This window comes from Coregonus lavaretus (genome assembly GCF_964263955.1).
Source record: "Coregonus lavaretus genome assembly, chromosome: 32".
Taxonomy (NCBI): Eukaryota; Metazoa; Chordata; class Actinopteri; order Salmoniformes; family Salmonidae; genus Coregonus; species Coregonus lavaretus.
Window position 1 is genome coordinate 32,318,639 of NC_140019.1, and position 19,726 is coordinate 32,338,364.

Here is a 19,726-nt window from a genome sequence, read left to right on the forward strand (position 1 = left end):
ACACAAGTGGCACAAATTGATTTGCAATGACTCCAGTGATATCGTAATGTCAACATATGTATTGTATCAAATGGTAGCCTACAATGGCATATACATTAATAGGCTACTTGATGGCCAACAGAGGCAAATGTATAATTCTCCACATTTAGCCTAATGTCAGTTTCATTGAGGGCTTTTCCCCATAAAAAGAACCACGCGAGGGAGTTCCATAACTTCCATTTCAAATTTATACTCGGGCAACCCCCAAGACCCAAGAACTGAACATGAATAAAGCACTTCGCTTGATACCGTTTTCTTTAAGCAGTCAAAATTACTATGCAGTTTAAACCACCTACGAGCGGATTTATGTAATGCGCTCTAGTGCGCCCAAAGTCGTTTTCCAATGCTTTGTCTCCATTATTTATTGATGTGCATCAGTTCTAGAGTATTAATATGTTTTATGGAAAACGTTTTGGAAATAGGTGTATCTATAATGACAATCTAAATAGCCTACCTACAACTGGTAAAAAGTTGTCACAACGTGCGCGCGTGCTGCTCTTGCTCCTCTCGCTCACGTGACACAGCCAATAACTGTAGCGCTCTCTCAACACACACACACACACACACACACACACACACACACACACACACACACCCCTCCGGCATTCCCCACCACTCACTCAGCAACTGCCTGTCTCACTGCCTGACAGTCAGGTGCAGGTCACAGTTAAGTCTTTTTTTTTTTTTTTAAGAAGAGAGAAATGCCTTGGCAGCCGCGGTGCAACTTAGAAATAGCACAAAAACCAGCAACCCGCGACATGGTTTTCAAAGTAGCCCAATTTAGCAGGAAAACAGCCCCAAATAGAAATGGATACACTATGGATACTATGTTGCCAGAAACAACGATGGAACGACGGTGGGCGGAGCTACAGGGACTAGTTTAGGTGTTTGTTCAAGAAGCCTAGGCGCTGCATGCTTGATCTCAAGTTGTTCAAGTTTGTTATAGGCTAAGTAAGCAAATCACTGCAAGCTAATAGAGAAAATATGCATAATAATAACATACGTATAACATATTAATAACATATCATATTTCAATTCATATCCATTCCAGAGACAGGAAATTGTGTAATATCCTATTGTGAAGAGACTGGATCAGACTTGATGCCAAATATTGCGATATTTCAACATCCAAAGTATTACTCAACAACACATCTGAAGTCTGTGAAGATCTATTCCTTATGCAGATAAAGGATAAATTACTTGTGCTGGTATGAGTGATACTGATATCAGTTGAATGTTCTGTTTGCAAAATAACTCCCTGTCTTCTTCGTTTAGTTATTGTTTAAATATGCATTTTAAGTTTCATTTAAACGTTCTACAGTAGTTTGAAACTGTAACCCTATGTGAGCGACGCGACCAATCCGGTGCTTTTTTTCTATCTCGGTAGCCTATTGGAGAGCTTGTCTATAAAAGGCACTGAGAGAGTGTTTTTATATCGTTTTATCAGTGCTGCAATACACGCTCTTAGAGAAGAAGTTGGGAGAAGGGGGACAACTTTTACTGCTCGTTATCAAAAAGTTATTGAAACAATAACACCATTTTATCTCTGCACCAATATCCGAGGTCATTGAGACATTTGGAGGTGAGTTTTAATACTTTGGCAGTGTGCTCTCTGTGTCAGTAACAGAGAGTTTGTTAATATGGGACTATATCTTTTCCCACAGTTTGATCATTTAAGGACAAGGTTAAACGTGTATTCATTGTTACTGTTGGTATATTTTGGTAAATTGAGTGTCCATTGTTGAATTAGCTCCTTTATAAATCAGCTTTTTAGGAATATTCTGTATTCTCCACCCTTTCTATCTTGCCAAACTTCTCTCATCTCATCTAGTCATCTGATGTAGTTTGGTTACACTTGTGACTTGTGAAATTAGACCCAGTGGTTTCATACCACTCAAAATCATCACTGCAATCACTGTCTGTGGCTTCAACCCTCTGTCCTGTGGCACGCAGGCCTCAATAGCCTCTTCTCATTAGCCCTCACATACAGGTCTGTCTTTCTCTCTGTTCATAATAGAATAGTTCAAACACAAGAGGTAGAGCGTTGGGCCAGTAACCGAAAGGTCGCTGGTTCAAATACCCGAGCCGACAAGGTGGAAAATCTGTTGATGTGCCCTTGAGCAAGGCACTTAACTCTAATTTGCTGCAGGGGTGCCATACTACTATGGCTGACCCTGTAAAACTACACATTTCACTGCACCTATCCCGTGTATGTGACAATAAAATATATACAATACCAGTCCAAAGTTTGGACACACCTACTCAATCCAGGGTTTTTCTTTATTTTTACTATTTTCTACATTGTAGAATAATACTGAAGACATAAAAACTATGAAATAACACATATGGAATCATGTAGTAACCAAAAAAGTGTTAAACAAATCAAAATATATTTTTATTTGAGATTCTTCAAAGTAGCCACCCTTTGCCTTGATGACAGCTTTGCACACTCTTGGCATTCTCTTAAACAGCTTCATGAGGTAGTCACCAGGAATGCATTTCAATTAACAGGTGTGCCTTGTTAAAAATTAATTCGTGGAATTTATTTCCTTCTTAATGTGTTTGAGCCAATCAGTTGTGTTGTGACAAGGTAGGGGTGGTATACAGAAGAAACTCTATTTGGTAAAAGACCAAGTCCATATTATGTCAAGAACAGCTCAAATAAGCAAAGAGAAAAGACAGTCCATCACTACTTTAAGACATGAAGGTCAGTCAATCCGGAAAATGTCAAGAACTTTGAAAGTTTCTTCAAGTGCAGTCGCAAAAACCATCAAGCGCTATGATGAAACTGGCTCTCATGAGGACCGCCACAGGAAAGGAAGACCCAGAGTTACCTCTGCTGCAGAGGATAAGTTCATTAGAGTTACTAGCCTCAGAAATCGGCAATTAACTGCACCTCAGATTGCAGCCCAAATAAATGCTTCACAGAGTTCAAGTAACAGACACAATTCAACGTCAACTGTTCAGAGGAGACTGTGTGAATCAGGCCTTCATGGTCGAATTGCTGCAAGTAAACCACTACTAAAGGACACCAATAAGAAGAAGAGACTTGCTTGGGCCAAGAAACACAAGCAATGGACATTAGACCGGTGGAAATCTGTCCTTTGGTCTGGACTCCAAATTTGAGATTTTTGGTTCCGACCGCCGTGTCTTTGTGAGATGCAGAGTAGGTGAACTGATGAACTGATGATCTCCGCATGTGTGGTTCCCACCGTGAAGAATGGAGGAGGAGGTGTAATGGTGTGGGGGTGCTTTGTTGGTGACACTGTCAGTGATTTATTTAGAATTCAAGGCACACTTAACCAGCATGGCTACCACTGCATTCTACAGCGATACGCCATTCTATCTGGTTTGGGCTTAGTGGGACTATCATTTGTTTTTCAACAGGACAATGACCCAACACACCTCCAGGCTGTGTAAGGGCTATTTGACCAAGAAGGAGAGTGGTGGAGTGCTGCATCAGATGACCTGGCCTCCACAATCACCCGACCTCAACCCAATTGAGATGGTTTGAGATGAGTTGGACTGCAGAGTTAAGGAAAAGCAGCCAACAAGTGCTCAGCATATGTGGAAACTCCTTCAAGACTGTTGGAAAAGCATTCCTCATGAAGCTGGTTGAGAGAATGCCAACACAACTGATTGGCTCAAACACATTAAGAAGGAAATAAATTCCACGAATTAATTTTTAACAAGGCACACCTGTTAATTGAAATGCATTCCAGGTGACTACCTCATGAAGCTGTTTGAGAGAATGCCAAGAGTGTGCAAAGCTGTCATCAAGGCAAAGGTTGGCTACTTTGAAGAATCTCAAATAAAAATATATTTTGATTTGTTTAACACTTTTTTGGTTACTACATGATTCCATATGTGTTATTTCATAGCTCTGATGTCTTCACTATTATTCTACAATGTAGAAAATAGTAAAAATAAAGAAAACCCCTTGAATGAGTAGGTGTCCAAACTTTTGACTGGTACTGTATATATATATTTTTTATGCAGACCTGACCGGATAGCTTGACCAGAGAAGTTCTATCGAGCATCAGAATAGATCATCAACACTTCAGAGATGGACACAGGAACTGAACCTATGGGCACCGGAGGTCATCATGGGTCAGGTGATCCAGTTGGACCGGCGCTGCTCTGGCTCCGGGACACAGTTACCACGGTAACGCTGCAGGCGCGTCAGAGGGTGTTACAGGGAGCGTTGTTACTGTGTGCTCTGGGACTGTTACTATGGACCGCCATCTTCCTCTACGGGAGCTTCTACTACTCCTACATGCCCCTAGCCACCTACAGTACACCTGTCCACTACTACTACAGGTGTGCTTTACACTCATGCTTCCTCACACATACAGACACACCCTCTCTCTCTCTCTCTCTCTCTCTCTCTCTCTCTCTCTCTCTCTCTCTCTCTCTCTCTCTCTCTCTCTCTCTCTCTCTCTCTCTCTCTCTCTCTCTCTCTCACACACACACACACTGTCTCTCTCTATCTCTCTCTCTCTCTCTCTCTCTCTCTCACTCACACGCGCTGTCTGTCTGTCTCTCTCTCTCTCTCTCTCTCTCTCTCTCTCTCTCTCTCTCTCTCTCTCTCTCTCTCTCTCTCTCTCTCTCTCTCTCTCTCTCTCTCTCTCTCTCTCTCTCTCTCTCTCTCTCTCTCTCTGTCTCTGTCTCTTACTCCACACCTCAAGTACATGCATAATTTTGCAATAATTGGAATTCATTACATTTTTGACTCCCTTTCCTTTTGCAGGACGGACTGTGACTCCTCAGCTTCCCTTCTCTGCTCCTTCCCCACCGCCAACGTCTCTCTCCTGAGGAATGGCAAGAACCAGGTGATCCTTTATACACTGTTTATCCATCCACCTTTATTAGCCTATGTAACGTATAGAAAAGTTTTGCCAATGCACAGAATGAATTGGGAGGTTTTCACTATGACGTTTGAACTCATTTGAACCCTCCCTCTGAAGGCGATGACATACGGCCAGCCCTATCGGATCTCTCTGGAGCTGGAGATGCCCGAGTCTCCAGCCAATCAGGAGTTAGGAATGTTCATGGTCAAGATGTTCTGTTACTCCAGACAGGGGCAGACTGTGACCTCTTCAGCACGATCTGTGAGTTGACCAGTGTTGAGAATATCAAGTATTGTGTTGGGCTTGTTAATGTGCATCCCACAGTTGCATATTAACCTATCCTTATTTGCACTTTTTAACATTCATCTGTTTTGATCTGTATTTGTGGTGTATTTTGAGTGAGCTTGAGTGCATGTTCGATTTTTTTTATACTGCTGCAACCAAATTGCCCAGCAATGGGGAACAATCAATATCTTCTGAATTTAAATACTCTGATTGTCCTGTGTTGGTAAATTGACCACCCTGTTGGTCTGCCTCGCTGTCTCAGGTAAGGCAGCTCAGCTCCAGCTCTCGCTTTGTGAGTACGCCGCTGCCGCACACTGACCTCCCACGCAGCTGTCATACCGCATGCTATGACTGCTTATGCCATGTCTTAAATAGTTAAACATAACTATAGAACTTCTTATGACATCTCTTATATAGTTAAACATATCTATAGAACTGCTTATGACATATCTTATATAGTTAAACATAACTATAGAACTGCTTATGACATCTCTTATGTAGTGGTTTTTACAGTGTAATAAGCTTTATGACAGAGGTACAGTATGTCAGAGGAATGTGGCAATGGACAATAAAGTGAAATATGCATGAGAAACTGTATACATTGGCCATTGGTGTCCTGCTCCTTTTCCTGTTCCTATTAGACGATGCTGCGGTATCGTTCCAGCCTGCTCCAGACTCTGGGAACACTGTTTCTCATCCCGTTCTTCCTGGCCGGAACGGCGGACCAGAGACAGCTGGTAGAGGTGGAGCTCTTCTCCGAATACAGAGAGGATTCTGTGAGTCCCTGGCCGCCCAGTGTGTGTGTGTGTGTGTGTGTGTGTGTGTGTGTGTGTCTGTGTGTGTGTGTGTCTGTCTGTGTGTGTGTGTGTGTGTGTGTGTGTGTGTCTGTGTGTGTGTGTGTGTGTGTGTGTGTGTGTGTCTGTGTGTCTGTGTGTGTGTGTGTGTGTGTGTGTGTGTGTGTGTGTGTCTGTGTGTGTGTGTGTGTGTGTGTGTGTGTCTGTCTGTGTGTGTGTGTGTGTGTGTGTGTGTGTGTGTGTGTCTGTGTACAGGGCTAACCCCTCTCTCTGTAGTATGCCCCCTCTATAGGAGCCATCATTGAGATCCAGTCTCAGAGGGTGCAGATCTACTCAGCACAGCTCTACATTCACGCTCACTTCACTGGCATAAGGTTAGCTTTACCTCATATTCAATCATGAAGAAGTATGAAATATTTTGATTTACTTAAAAAAGTAACACATTTACTTGAAGAACTAAAATGAACTAACCCGCCCCCTCTCCAGTGGTGAAAAAAGTACCCAATGTCATACTTGAGTAAAAGTAAAGATACCTTAATAGAAAATGACTTAAGTAAAAGTGAAAGTCACCCAGTGAAATACTACTTGAGTATTTGGTTTTAAATATACTTAAGTATCAAAATGAAATGTAATTGCAAAAATATACTTAAGTATCAAAAGTAAAAGTATAAATCATTTCAAATTGCTTATATTAAGCAAACCAGTCGGCACAGTTGTCTTTTTTATGGATAGCCAGGGGCACACTCCAACACTCAGACATTATTTACAAACAAAGCATTTGTGTTTAGTGAGTCCACCAGATCAGAGGCAGTAGGGTAGACCAGGGATGTTCTCTTGATAAGTGCGTGAATTGGACCATTTTCCTGTCCTGCTAAGTAAGCATTCAAAAGGTAACGATTACTTTTGGGTGTCAGGGAAAATGTATGGAGTAAAAAGTACATTATTTTCTTTAGGAATGTAGTGAAGTAAAAGTAAAAGTAGTCAAAAATATAGATAGCAAAGTAAAGTCCAGATACCCCAAAAAAGTACTTAAGTAGTTGTCACGACTTCTGCCAAGGCTGCCTCCCCTCCTTGTTTGGGCAGGTTTCACTCCATTTGTCTTGTCTTCAATCACACACACCTGGTCCTTATTCCCTCATTAGTCATTGTATAAGTGTTCCCTCTGCTTCCTTGTCTGTGTAGGTGATTGTTTATTGTGGAGGTTAGTGAAGCTCGGTAGAGCTCTGGTATTTTGTATTGACGGGAGTATTTCCTGTGTGCCTTGTACTTTCCAGTGCGCCTGTTTTGTGCCCTGGAGTGTGTTTGACGCATTTCTGCGTAAACCTGTATTTAGCGGATTAAAGCCTGTTATTCTGTGATTTACCCTCCTGCGCCTGACTCCTTCAACACCACCTCATCACAGAATCACTCACCCGCTATGGAGTGGAACGGGTCCAGGAGCATTCAACTATGCTAGCCAGCTTGGGTGAAGCGATAGATCGGGTTCTTCAGGTCGTCCAACGCCTGGAGAGGAGAGAGCCCGATCCCTCGAGACCAGCTGGCCAACCGGATCCCGCCACCTACACCCCAGCACCCGGAGGGATCCAGATATCCCGAACACGGAAGTTCGACGGAACAGCGGCGCTGTGCCAAGGATTCCTTCTCCAACTGGAGCTCTACTTCTGCAGCTTCCGGCCGGTCCCATCGGAGCGGGAGAAGGTGTCCGCCCTCGTCTCCTGCCTCTCGGGGAAAGCCCTGGAGTGGGCCAACGCGGTGTGGAACGAAGGAGGAGCCGCGTTGGAGAACTACAGGGAGTTCGCTCGCCTCTTCAGGGCGGTCTTCGATCACCCACCCGAGGGTCGAGAGGCGGGCAAGCGGCTGGTCCACCTGAGGCAGGGGACGAGGACTGCGCAGGACTTCGCATTGGAGTTTCGAACTCTGGCAGCTGGGTCCGGGTGGAACGAGCGGGCCCTGATCGACCATTTCCGGTGCCATCTGCGAGAGGATGTCCGACGGGAGCTAGCCTGCCGTGACACCATGTTGTCCTTCTCGCAACTGGTGGACATGGCCATTCGTTTGGACAACCTGCTGGCAACCAGAGGACGTCCTGGAGGAGGTCTACCCGTTTCCATCCCGGCCGACTCGGATCCAGAACTGATGGAGATGGGTGGAACCGCTAGCCGAGAGAGCGGAGGACGACAGCGCCAGTGCCACACTGGTGGCGCGAAGGGACATTTCACCACACGTTTTCGTCAACGCTTTTCTGGGTTTAGAGGCGGCAGGCAGGGCACTCTCGCATCACCCCAGGTATCGAACACCCACACTCGTTCAGAGCCCTCTGCTGCGTACTGTAAAATACACATCTCCTTTCCTGAGCACATGGTAGTTCCCCAGTGTAAGGCGCTAGTCGATTCAGGCGCAGCTGGGAACTTTATGGACAGGGCATTCGCACACCGTATAGGCATTCCATTGATTTTCCTATCCATTCCACGCCCCATCAGAGCACTTGATAGTCGACCATTATGGTCCGGGTTGGTTAAGGAAGTTACTGCACCAGTCACCATGATTACCCAGGAGACTCATTGTGAGCGGGTTACTTTTTCCATTATTGAGTCTCCTGCTTTCCCTGTGGTATTAGGTCTCCCTTGGCTAGCACTCCACAACCCCACCTTCTCATGGCCGCAGAGGGTTCTCACGGGGTGGTCGCGAGAATGTCAGGGTAGGTGTCTAGGTGTTTTTCCGTTGGTGCAACCACGGTGGAAAGTCCAGACAGTACCTCCACCGTGCGCATTCCCCTGAATACCTCGATCCGGTGCAAACGTTCTCTAAAACGCAGGCGACTAAATTACCACCTCATCGGGCGGGGGATTGCGCGATAAACCTCTGGGTAGACGCTGTACCTCCCAGGAGTCATATATACCCCCGTCACAGGCTGAAACGGTGGCTATGGAAACATATCCCTGCGCCAGGGGTATATACGTCCCTCCAATTCACCCGCCTCCTCGAGTTTCTTCTTTGTGAAGAAGAAGGACGGAGGTCTGCGCCCGTGCATTGATTATCGACCACTGAACAGGGAGACGATAAGATTTAGTTGCCCTCTCCCCCTCATTCCTTCAGTGATTGAATCAATGCATGGGGCGCGCTTCTTCACCAAATTAGATCTCAGGAGTGCGTACAACCTGGTGCGTATCCGAGAGGGAGATGAGTGGAAGACAGCATTCAGCACAACCACGGGGCATTATGAATACCTGGTGATGCCCTATGGTTTGATGAATGCTCCCTCAGTTTTCCAGTCCTTTGTGAACGAGGTGTTTCGGGACATGCTTGGTCGCGGTGTAGTGGTCTACATCGATGACATTCTGGTGTATTCCACTACGCGCGCCGAGCATGTGTCCCTGGTTCGCAAGGTGCTGGTCCGACTGTTGGAAAATGGCCTTTATGCTAAGGCAGAGAAGTGTATGTTTTTCCAGCAGTCTGTCTCCTTCCTTGGATACTGCATTTCCACCTCAGGTGTGGAGATGGAGGGAGATCGCATTTCAGCCGTGCGTAATTGGCCGACTCCAACCACGGTTAAGGAGGTGCAGCGATTCCTTGGCTTTGCCAACTACTATCAGAGGTTTATCCGGGGCTTTGGCAAGGTCGCAGCTCCCATTACCTCCCTGTTGAAGGGTGGGCCGTCCCGGCTCCGCTGGTCTGCTGAGGCTGACCTGGCCTATAGCAAACTGTGGGGTCTGTTCACCTCAGCCCCAGTACTGGCCCACCCATATTCATCACTACCGTTCGTAGTGGAGGTGGATGCATCCGAGGTTGGGATAGGAGCTGTCCTGTCTCAACGCTCGGGTACACCACCCGAGCTCCGCCCCTGTGCGTTCTTCTCGAAAAAGCTCAGCCCGGCGGAGCAGAACTACGGCGTTGGTGATCGGGAGCTGTTGGCTGTTGTCCGAGCCTTGACCGTATGTAGGCATTGGCTTGAGGGGGCAAAACACCCTTTCCTCGTCTGGACGGACCACCGTAACCTGGAGTACATCCGGGCAGCGAGGAGGCTGAATCCTCACCAGGCCAGGTGGGCCCTATTCTTCACCCGGTTTGACTCCACTCTATCATACATCCCGGGTACGAAGAACGTGAAGGCAGACGCACTGTCCCGGCTGTATGACACAGAGAAGAGGCCCAGCGACAACACCCCCATACTGCCGGCCTCCTGTACGTGCCTACAGTACGTGCCTGCTCTTATCCGTGATCGTCTGATCTACTGGGCACACACGTCACCCTCCTCTGGTCACCCAGGTATCGGCCGTACAGTGCGCTGCCTGACCGGAAAATACTGGTGGCCTACCTTGGCTAAGGACGTGAGGGTGTATATCTCCTTCTGCTCAGTGTGCGCCCAGAGTAAGGCACCTAGGCACCTCCCAGCTGGTAAGTTACAACCTTTACCAGTTCCACAACGACCATGGTCTCACCTAAGTGTTGATTTTCTAATTGATCTTCCCCTCTCCCAAGATAACACCAACATCCTGGTCGTTGTGGACCGCTTTTCTAAAGCCTGCCGCCTCCTTGCTCTGCCCGGTCTCCCCACGGCTCTGCAAACTGCAGAGGCCCTGTTTACACACGTCTTCCGGCACTACGGGGTACCAGAGGATATAGTGTCTGACCGAGGTCCCCAGTTCACGTCCAAGGTCTGGAAGGCATTCATGGAACGTCTGGTGGTCTCGGTCAGCCTGACCTCTGGGTTCCACCCCGAGAGTAATGGGCAGGTGGAACAGGTAAATCAGGACGTGGGTAGGTTCCTGTGGTCCTACTGCCAGGACCGGCCGGGGGAGTGGTCGGTGTTCTTGCCATGGGCAGAATATGCCCAGAACTCTCTCCGCCACTCCTCCACTAACCTAACGCCTTTCCAGTGTGTTCTAGGTTACCAACCGGTTCTGGCACCATGGCACCAGAGCCAGACTTTTTTTGGCGAGCAGAGGAGACGTGGGATGCTGCCCACGTTCACCTCCAACGCGCCGTGCATCGTCAGAAGGCCAACGCTGACTGCCACCGCAGTGAGGCCCCCGTCTTTGTACCGGGGGATCGGGTCTGGCTCTCGACCCGGAATCTGCCCCTCCGCCTGCCCTGCCGGAAGCTGAACCTGCGGTTTGTGGGGCCGTTCAAAGTCCTGAGGAGAGTCAACGAGGTCACTTATAGGTTATTACTTCCCCCTGATTACCGTATTAACCCCTTGTTTCATGTGTCTCTCCTCAGGCCGGTGGTAGCTGGTCCGCTCCAGGAGTCTGAGGTGCGGGAGGTCCCTCCACCTCCTCTGGACATCGAGGGGGCCCCGGCGTACTCTGTCCGTTCCATCCTGGATTTGAGGCGTCGGGTGGGGGGCCTTCAGTACCTCATGGAGTGGGAGGGGTACGGTCCGGAGGAACGGTGCTGGGTCCCGGTGAGGGATATCCTCGATCCCTCCATGTTACGGGATTTCCACCGTCGCCATCCGGCTCGCCCTGCTCCGCGTCCTCCTGGCCGCCCCCGAGGCCAGGGTCGGCACGCTGCTGGAGCCGCGCGTCAAGGTGGGGGGGTACTGTCACGACTTCCGCAGAAGCTGCCTCCCCTCCTTGTTCGGGCAGGTTTCGTCGTTCGGCGTCACCGGCTTACTAGCTACTGCCGATCCATTTATCATCACTCCATTTGTCTTGTCTTCAATCACACCACACCTGGTCCTTATTCCCTCATTAGTCATTGTATAAGTGTTCCCTCTGCTTCCTTGTCTGTGTGGGTGATTGTTTATTGTGGAGGTTAGTGAAGCTTGGTGGAGCTCGGGTATTTTGTATCGACAGGAGTATTTCCTGTGTGCCTTGTATTTTACAGTACGCCTGTTTTGTGCCCTGGAGTGTGTTTGACGCATTTCTGCGTAAACCTGTATTTTGCGGATTAAAGCCTGTTATTCTGTGATTTACCCTCCTGCGCCTGACTCCTTCAACACCACCTCATCACAATAGTACTTTAAAGTATTTTTACTTAAGTACTTTATACCACTGCTCCTCTCTCTCCTCATCAGGTACTTCCTGTACAACTTCCCAACACTGTCAGCAGTAATGGGTGTGGCCAGTAACTTCTCCTTCCTCAGTGTCCTCCTCCTCTTCAGTTACCTGAGGCTCATCTGGGGCAGATTTATCAACCCTCAAAAGGTGAGAGTGGAATGGCCCCTTGAACAGGAGACCATGGTATGATTCACATAGTGAGACAGTGTAGTGAATATTTTTAAAACCTGTGTATACTGTTCTCGTACCTGTCGAAAACATTTATTCAGAGACAGTAGTCGCGGTACATTCTAGAATATTCTGCGTGTGTTCGTGGGCGTGTGTGTGTTTGGGCGTGTGTGTGTATGAGGTGAGAGATAGGATTCATCTTCATCAGAGGCTAGCTGGGATGGACAAGAGTGAGGACACAGAACACCTGCAAGATGACCAGGTTGACACTACAGGTAAGTACACACTTGTACACACACCTGTGTGAGATGTATCATGTGTTGTGTGTTTCCTGTATCATGATGTTGTGTTTGGGTGTGTGCTTTTCACTCAGGAATCGAGAATTCTTCATCGGATGCACTACTGGAGGCACATCAGATTACAGCAACCCATCTGAGCCAGGAGGAAGAGTCCATTCTCAAAGCAGGAGGGGGGGAGATGGACATCAGACATGGAAGGTTTCAGAGTGAGATAGATGAAGAAGAGATCGTTGCAGAGGAAGGGGTGGAGAATATGGGCATGTCTCTTGACCCAGAGTTGGAAGGGTCATCTGAGACAGCAAAGCAGCCAGACAGCATCCACAGCACACTGACTGGAACCTCAACCTGTGTGATATCCTGATGGAGAGCTCCAATGGATGCACAGTCGCTTAATGACCAATAGGTGGGGGCCAAAGTATTATCTTTAGAGGGGGCCCTCTTGTACTTTGTTACTGTAAAACAATAGGAAGATTTGTAAAGTTTAAAAATCTTCTTACATGTTTAAAGCTGTGTCAATGTATTACTTTTGTGTCCTCTTTTATTTAGCTTATTTAAAGTTGTGTGATGATTCATGCAAAAACCAGACAATGTTGAAACATTTGACCATAGGCCTCCACCGAAGATTAACATTTTACTGTAGCCTACATTATTGCACAAATGGAGTAAGGGTTATATCAGATGATCTCAGTATTATGAAACATCCAGGGTGGATGACAACACAAACAAATGCCTTCCACATTTTAATATGTTTGCATGTTACCAGATAGTTTTCCAACCAATTGGCAACACATTTTCATTTCCACCAGTGGTATGTTTCCACCAAACGGACTTGTTGCAGATAAAACAAATATGTGCTTGATGATGTACTGCACACAAAATGTACTTTCTCACTTAAGTTTTCATGTAGGCCTACCGAATAAAAATGTCCATCGACATTTTTTAACTTTACAGATGGTTTTGTCAATAAATAGAAAATGTGCCTCCTCTGGTCTTCTCACATGCGCTCCAGCCAATAGCTCGGGATGGCTGTGCGGTTTCCACTAGTTACCACAGTCACAAAGTCGAAATTGGTTATATTGTAGAAATTCATTAAAACAAACATTTGCTGTTTGGTCTTAATTTAAGGTTAGGGATAGGCATAAGGTTAGCAGTGTGGTTAATGTTAGGGTTAAGGTTAAGTTTTAAATCACATTTTAAGATAAATTGTAGAAATGGGCGGGGTTTCTGACTTTGTAGCTGTGGTAACTAGTGACGACAAGTCTGTGCGGCTAGGCTAGTCTACATGATGAGATTATTATGGATAAGAGCGAGTATATTTGTTTTTTTTTCAAACGGCAGACAAGTATCGATCATCATGTCACCAGAATAAGACCCTCGATATTTATCGGAAAGTAGCATCAACCTCATCACAGTGCACTTTCAACACCGTGTGAAGTTCATAATGATTTACTTCATCTGTAGCCTGGTAAACTGCATGGCTTCCCAAGTGGTAGTGGGAGGACCACACACCATATCATCGCGTGACTCCAAGTTTACGTCGATATGATAGTTATTATGTCAACATTTGCGCATAAAAGCATTTCCACTGCAATTTCTCACATTATTAATTTTACCGACACAAAAAGATCCCACCATGTCAAACGAACAAATGATCTGTTGGGCATTTATACAATTGTACCGAAAATCCCTGTTTCCATCACAGCTGTCTTTTTTTTTTACAAGGTATGACTTTGCTTGCATAAAAACTGTGGATGGAAACGTGGTTAGTAACCAGATTTCCATCCAACCTTTTTATGCAAGTAAAGTATCGTAAATGTCGATAATGCCATGATGGAAACATAATTTTTTTCTGTAAACTTTTCAAATGTTGACAAAACAAAATATGCTAGACAGGGTGGGATCTTTTTGTGTCAGTAAAATTGATTATGCTAGAAATGTCGGTGGAACCGCTTTTAATGTGCAAATATTGTTATATTATCAGCTGGGTGGTTCAAGCCCTGAATGCTGATTGGCTGACAGCCATGGTATATCAAACAGTATACCACGGGTATGACAAAACATTTATTTTTACTGCTCTAATTACGTTGGTAACCAGTGTTGGTAAGATGGCGCCGACAGACATGGAAGCTCTGCTTCTAGCGCCTAAGCAACTTCGCAGTATTTTTTATTTTTGTGTGTTATTTCTTACATTATTAGCCCAGAACGTTTTTTGTGTTATTACATACAGCCGGAAATAACTTTTGGATATCAGAGTGGTGGTAACTCACCAGCATTACGACTAGGAATACGACTTTCCCAAATTGGATCCTTTGTTCGTACCCCCAGGGCAATTGAACTTATCCCAGAGGCTGCTCCAAGACGCCGCCAGCGGAGAATAGGTATTCGGAGTGGACTTTTAGTCCGACTCAGGAGGCGTGCTTCCGAGTATATATTACTTGCTAATATTAAGTCTCTGGACAATAAAGTAGACGAGCTCAGGGCGAGGATCTCGTTCCAGAGAGACATCAGGGACTGTAATAAACTCTGTTTCACGGAATCAGGGCTCTCTCGGGATATACTGTCCCCGTCCATACAGCCAGCTGGGTTCTCAGTACATCACGCAGACAGGAATAAAGAACTCTCCGGGAAGAAGAAAGGCGGTGGTTTATGTTTCATGATTAACTACTCATGGTGTGATTGTGATAACATACAGAAACTCAAGTCCTTTTGTTCACCCGACCAAGAAAACCTCACAATCAAATGCAGACCGTATTACCTCTCAAGAGAATTCTCTTCGGTTATAGTCACAGCCGTGTATATTCCCCCTCAAGCCGATACCACAACAGCCCTCAAAGAACTACACTGGACTTTTTGCGAACTGGAAACCACATATCCTGAGGCCGCATTTATTGTAGCTGGGGATTTTAACAAAGCAAATTTGAGGAAAATGCTACCGAAGTTCTATCAACACATTGACTGTAGTACTCGCTGTGGTAGAACCCTCGACCACTGCTACTCCCACTTCCGGGATGCCTACAAGGCCCTCCCCCACCCTCCCTTTGGCAAATCAGATCATGACTCTATTTTGCTCCTCCCTTCCTATAGGCAGAAACTCAAACAGGAAGTACCCGTGCTAAGGTCTATTCAATGCTGGTCTGACCAATCGGAATCCATGCTTCAAGATTGTTTTGATCATGCAGACTGGGATATGTTCCGGGTAACCTCTGAGAATAACATTGACGTATACACGGACACAGTGACTGAGTTCATCAGGAATGTCACGGTTTCGGCCGAGGCTACTCCTCCTCCTTGCTCGGGCAGGCTTCGGCGGTCGTCGTCCCCGGAGTACTAGCTGCCACCGTAGTATGTTTTCGATGTTTGTTTGGTTTTGTCTTATTTGTACACCTGTTTCCGTTTAGTGTTAATTATGTGTCCTATAAGTCCTCGTTTTGTTAGTTGTGTGTTGTGTGTAATTGTTCCGCCTGTCAGCAGGTGCTGTGATTGTTTTGCTCCATTGTTTGGAGAGTTTTCGCACTTCTTGTATTTTGGTGTTAACGCACAGTGTGCGTAATCGCTCGCCTCCGGGCTCTTTTGAGGCCTGTTTGTATTTCGTTGTCGTCAACTAAAGTCTGTTGGACGAAGCTTCTGTGTCCTGCGCCTGATTCCTGCACCACATCCACATTCAGCATTCTGACAGAATTACACACCAACTATGGAATCAGCAGGAGCAGCAGCAGCGCCCGAGTCGTTGGAGGAGCGCGTCCGCGGGCAGGACGACAGGATCCATCAAATCGGGACCGCCCTGCAGGACGTGATAAATACTCTGCAACGATGGGAGAACAGAGAGGTACCCACACCTCCACTTACCTCACCACCACCATCGGCCAGTCCGCCCATCCAAGCTCCGGAACCCAGTGGGATTCGGCTCTCGCTCCCGAGGGCGTATGATGGCACCGCTGCCGGGTGTCAGGGGTTCCTCCTGCAGGTGGAACTCTACCTGGCCACCGTACACCCGGCGCCCTCGGGACACGAGAGCGTTTCCGCCCTCATCTCCTGTCTCACCGGCAAAGCGTTGGAGTGGGCCAACGCCGAATGGAGGGGGATAGACGCCGCCACTATCACCTACGCGGAGTTCTCCCGCCGCTTCAGGGCCGTGTTCGACCATCCACCTGAGGGGAAAGCGGCGGGGGAGCGTCTATTCTACCTCCGACAGGGGAAGAGGAGCGCCCAGGAGTTCGCCTTGGAATTCCGGACTCTAGCGGCGGATGCAGGGTGGAATGAGCGGGCCCTCATCGACCACTATCGATGCAGTCTGCGGGAGGACGTCCGCCGAGAGCTGGCCTGCAGGGACACCAACCTCTCGTTCGACCAGTTGGTGGACATGTCCATCCGTCTCGACACCCTGCTGGTCACCCGCGGACGTCCCGAGTGGGGGCCGTCCATTCCACCCTCCAGCACCTCCGAGCCGAGCCCTATGGAGCTCGGGGGTGCTGGCGCTATAGAGAGGAGGAGAAGGAGCCCGAGGGGGGCCGTCCCCTGCACCAACTGGGGCCGTGGAGGGCACACTGCGGCTAGGTGCTGGGGAGGGTCTCCAGGGGGACGAGACAACAGGCCACGCACTGGGGAGTCCTTCCAGGTGAGTAGGCGCCCCACTTACCCAGAGCTCTCTGTTGTGCACCTATGTATACCTGTCAGTTTTCCACAGGTTGCACCTCCTTCCCAGCATAAGGCGCTAGTAGATTCAGGCGCAGCTGGGAATTTTGTTGATCTGAATTTTTGTGTTAAGTTAGGGATTGCCCTCCTTCCTGTCAATGTTCCCTTCCCTGTACATGCACTAGATAGCCGCACGTTGGGATCGGGGTTGATTAGGGAGGTCACAGCGCCACTTAGGATGAGTACGCAGGGGGGTCATGAGGAAACTATTCAGTTATATCTGATCGACTCTCCTGCGTATCCAGTGGTGCTGGGGCTTCCCTGGTTGATTACCCATAATCCCTCTATTTCGTGGCAACAGAGGGCTCTTAAGGAGTGGTCTGCCCAGTGTGTGGGGCGATGTCTGGGTGTTTCCGTGGGGGCGACCTCTGTGGGGAGTCCGAACCAAGTGCCCGCAATGCACATTCCCCCTGAGTATGAGGAGGTAGCACTCGTGTTTAGCAAGGCGAGGGCGACGCGATTGCCACCTCATAGACAGGGGGATTGTGCGATAGACCTCCAGGCAGGAGCAGCGCTTCCGCGGAGCCATGTGTATCCTCTGTCTCAAGAGGAGAAGGGGGCTATGGAGACATACATAGCCGAGTCTCTGAGACAAGGATACATACGGCCCTCCACTTCCCCTGCGTCCTCGAGCTTCTTTTTTGTGAAGAAAAAGGATGGAGGATTGCGCCCGTGTATTGATTACCGTAGTCTCAATCAGATCACTGTGAAATACAGTTATCCACTCCCTCTGATTGCGACTATGACGGAATCATTACACGGAATGCGTTTCTTCACAAAACTGGATCTCAGGAGCGCCTACAACTTGGTGCGCATTAGGGAGGGCGATGAATGGAAGACAGCATTTAGTACCACCTCGGGTCATTACGAGTATCTCGTCATGCCATACGGGTTGATGAATGCTCCTTCAGTCTTCCAATCCTTTGTGGATGAGATCTTCCGGGACATGCAGGGGCAAGGTGTGGTCGTGTACATTGACGACATTCTAGTGTACTCGTCTACCCGAGCCGAGCATGTAGCGCTGGTGCGCCGAGTGTTGAGGAGGCTGTTGGAGCACGACCTGTATGTCAAGGCAGAGAAATGTCTGTTTTTCCAGGAGTCTATCTCCTTTTTGGGTTATCAGTTGTCCGCGTCAGGGGTGAAGATGGAGGTTGACCGTGTGTCAGCCGTGCGTAATTGGCAAACCCCAACCACGGTTAAAGAGGTGCAGCAGTTCTTGGGTTTTGCGAATTACTACCGGAGGTTTATCCGGGGTTTTGGACAGGTGGCAGCTCCCATAACGTCTCTTCTGAAGGGGGGTCCGGTGCGCTTGCAGTGGTCAGCTGAGGCGGCCAGGGCTTTTGGGAGACTGAAGGGCCTGTTTACTTCGGCTCCGGTGCTGGCGCATCCGGATCCCGCTTTACCATTTCAGGTAGAGGTGGACGCGTCTGAGGCCGGTATAGGGGCCGTGCTATCGCAACGGTCCGGCACGCCACCTAAACTCCGCCCCTGTGCTTTTTACTCCAAAAAGCTCAGCCCGGCGGAGCGAAATTATGACGTAGGGGACAGGGAGCTGTTAGCCGTGGTACAGGCCCTAAAGGTGTGGAGGCATTGGCTTGAGGGGGCTCAACACCCTTTCCTCATTTTGACTGACCACCGTAACCTGGAGTACATCCGGGCAGCTAGGAGACTGAACCCTCGCCAGGCTCGGTGGAACATGTTTCTAGCCCGGTTCGTATTTAAAATCACGTACATCCCTGGGTCCCAGAACGGTAAGGCAGACGCCCTGTCCCGGCGGTATGACACAGAGGAGAGATCCGTTGAGCCCACTCCCATACTACCAGAGTCTTGTCTGGTGGCACCAGTAGTGTGGGAGGTCGATGCTGAAATCGAGCGGGCGTTGCGTACCGACCCTAGCCCTCCACAGTGTCCTGTGGGTCGGACGTACGTTCCGCTCGAGGTTCGGGATCGACTTATTTATTGGGCTCACACGTCACCCTCCTCTGGACATCCAGGTATTGGCCGGACAGTGCACTGCCTTAGTGCTAAGTACTGGTGGCCAACGTTAGCCAGGGATGTGAGGGTTTATGTCTCCTCCTGCTCAGTGTGCGCCCAGTGTAAGGCGCCCAGACACCTGCCCAGGGGGAAGTTACAACCCCTGCCCGTTCCACAACGACCCTGGTCTCACCTCTCGGTGGATTTTGTTACAGACCTTCCCCCCTCTCTGGGGAATACCACCATCCTGGTCGTTGTGGATCGGTTCTCTAAGGCCTGTCGTCTCCTCCCAATGCCGGGTCTTCCTACTGCCCTACAGACCGCTGAGGCACTATTCACCCATGTCTTCCGGCATTACGGGGTACCCGAGGATATAGTGTCTGATCGAGGTCCCCAGTTCACCTCCCGAGTCTGGAGAGCGTTCATGGAGCGCTTGGGGGTCTCGGTGAGCCTTACCTCGGGGTACCACCCGGAGAGCAATGGGCAGGTAGAACGAGTGAACCAGGATGTGGGTAGGTTTCTGAGATCGTACTGCCAGGGCCGGCCGGAGGAGTGGACGAGGTATATTCCCTGGGCAGAGATGGCACAGAACTCTCTCCGCCACTCCTCCACCAACCTAACCC

The 19,726-nt window shown here is 48.4% G+C and overlaps 1 protein-coding gene across 4 annotated transcripts; it reads left to right on the forward strand.

Moving 5' to 3' along the window:
• Positions 1-1,441: 1,441 nt before the first annotated feature.
• On the forward strand, positions 1,442-12,957 carry LOC311107921 (seipin-like). Of its 4 annotated transcripts, none has more exons than XM_084150521.1 (10): positions 1,442-1,621; positions 4,039-4,359; positions 4,790-4,871; positions 5,007-5,150; positions 5,437-5,466; positions 5,816-5,950; positions 6,245-6,342; positions 11,988-12,117; positions 12,320-12,413; positions 12,512-12,957. In XM_084150521.1, exons 2-10 carry the CDS (start codon positions 4,106-4,108, stop codon positions 12,796-12,798), a joined length of 1,254 nt encoding a protein of 417 aa, XP_084006647.1. In that variant the 5' UTR covers positions 1,442-1,621; positions 4,039-4,105; the 3' UTR covers positions 12,799-12,957. The 4 variants fall into 4 exon arrangements, with proteins under 4 accessions (XP_084006647.1, XP_084006649.1, XP_084006646.1 ...); XM_084150520.1 differs by having other exon boundaries at positions 1,534-1,621; positions 4,053-4,359; XM_084150523.1 differs by lacking the exon at positions 5,437-5,466.
• The last annotated feature ends 6,769 nt before the right edge of the window (positions 12,958-19,726 follow it).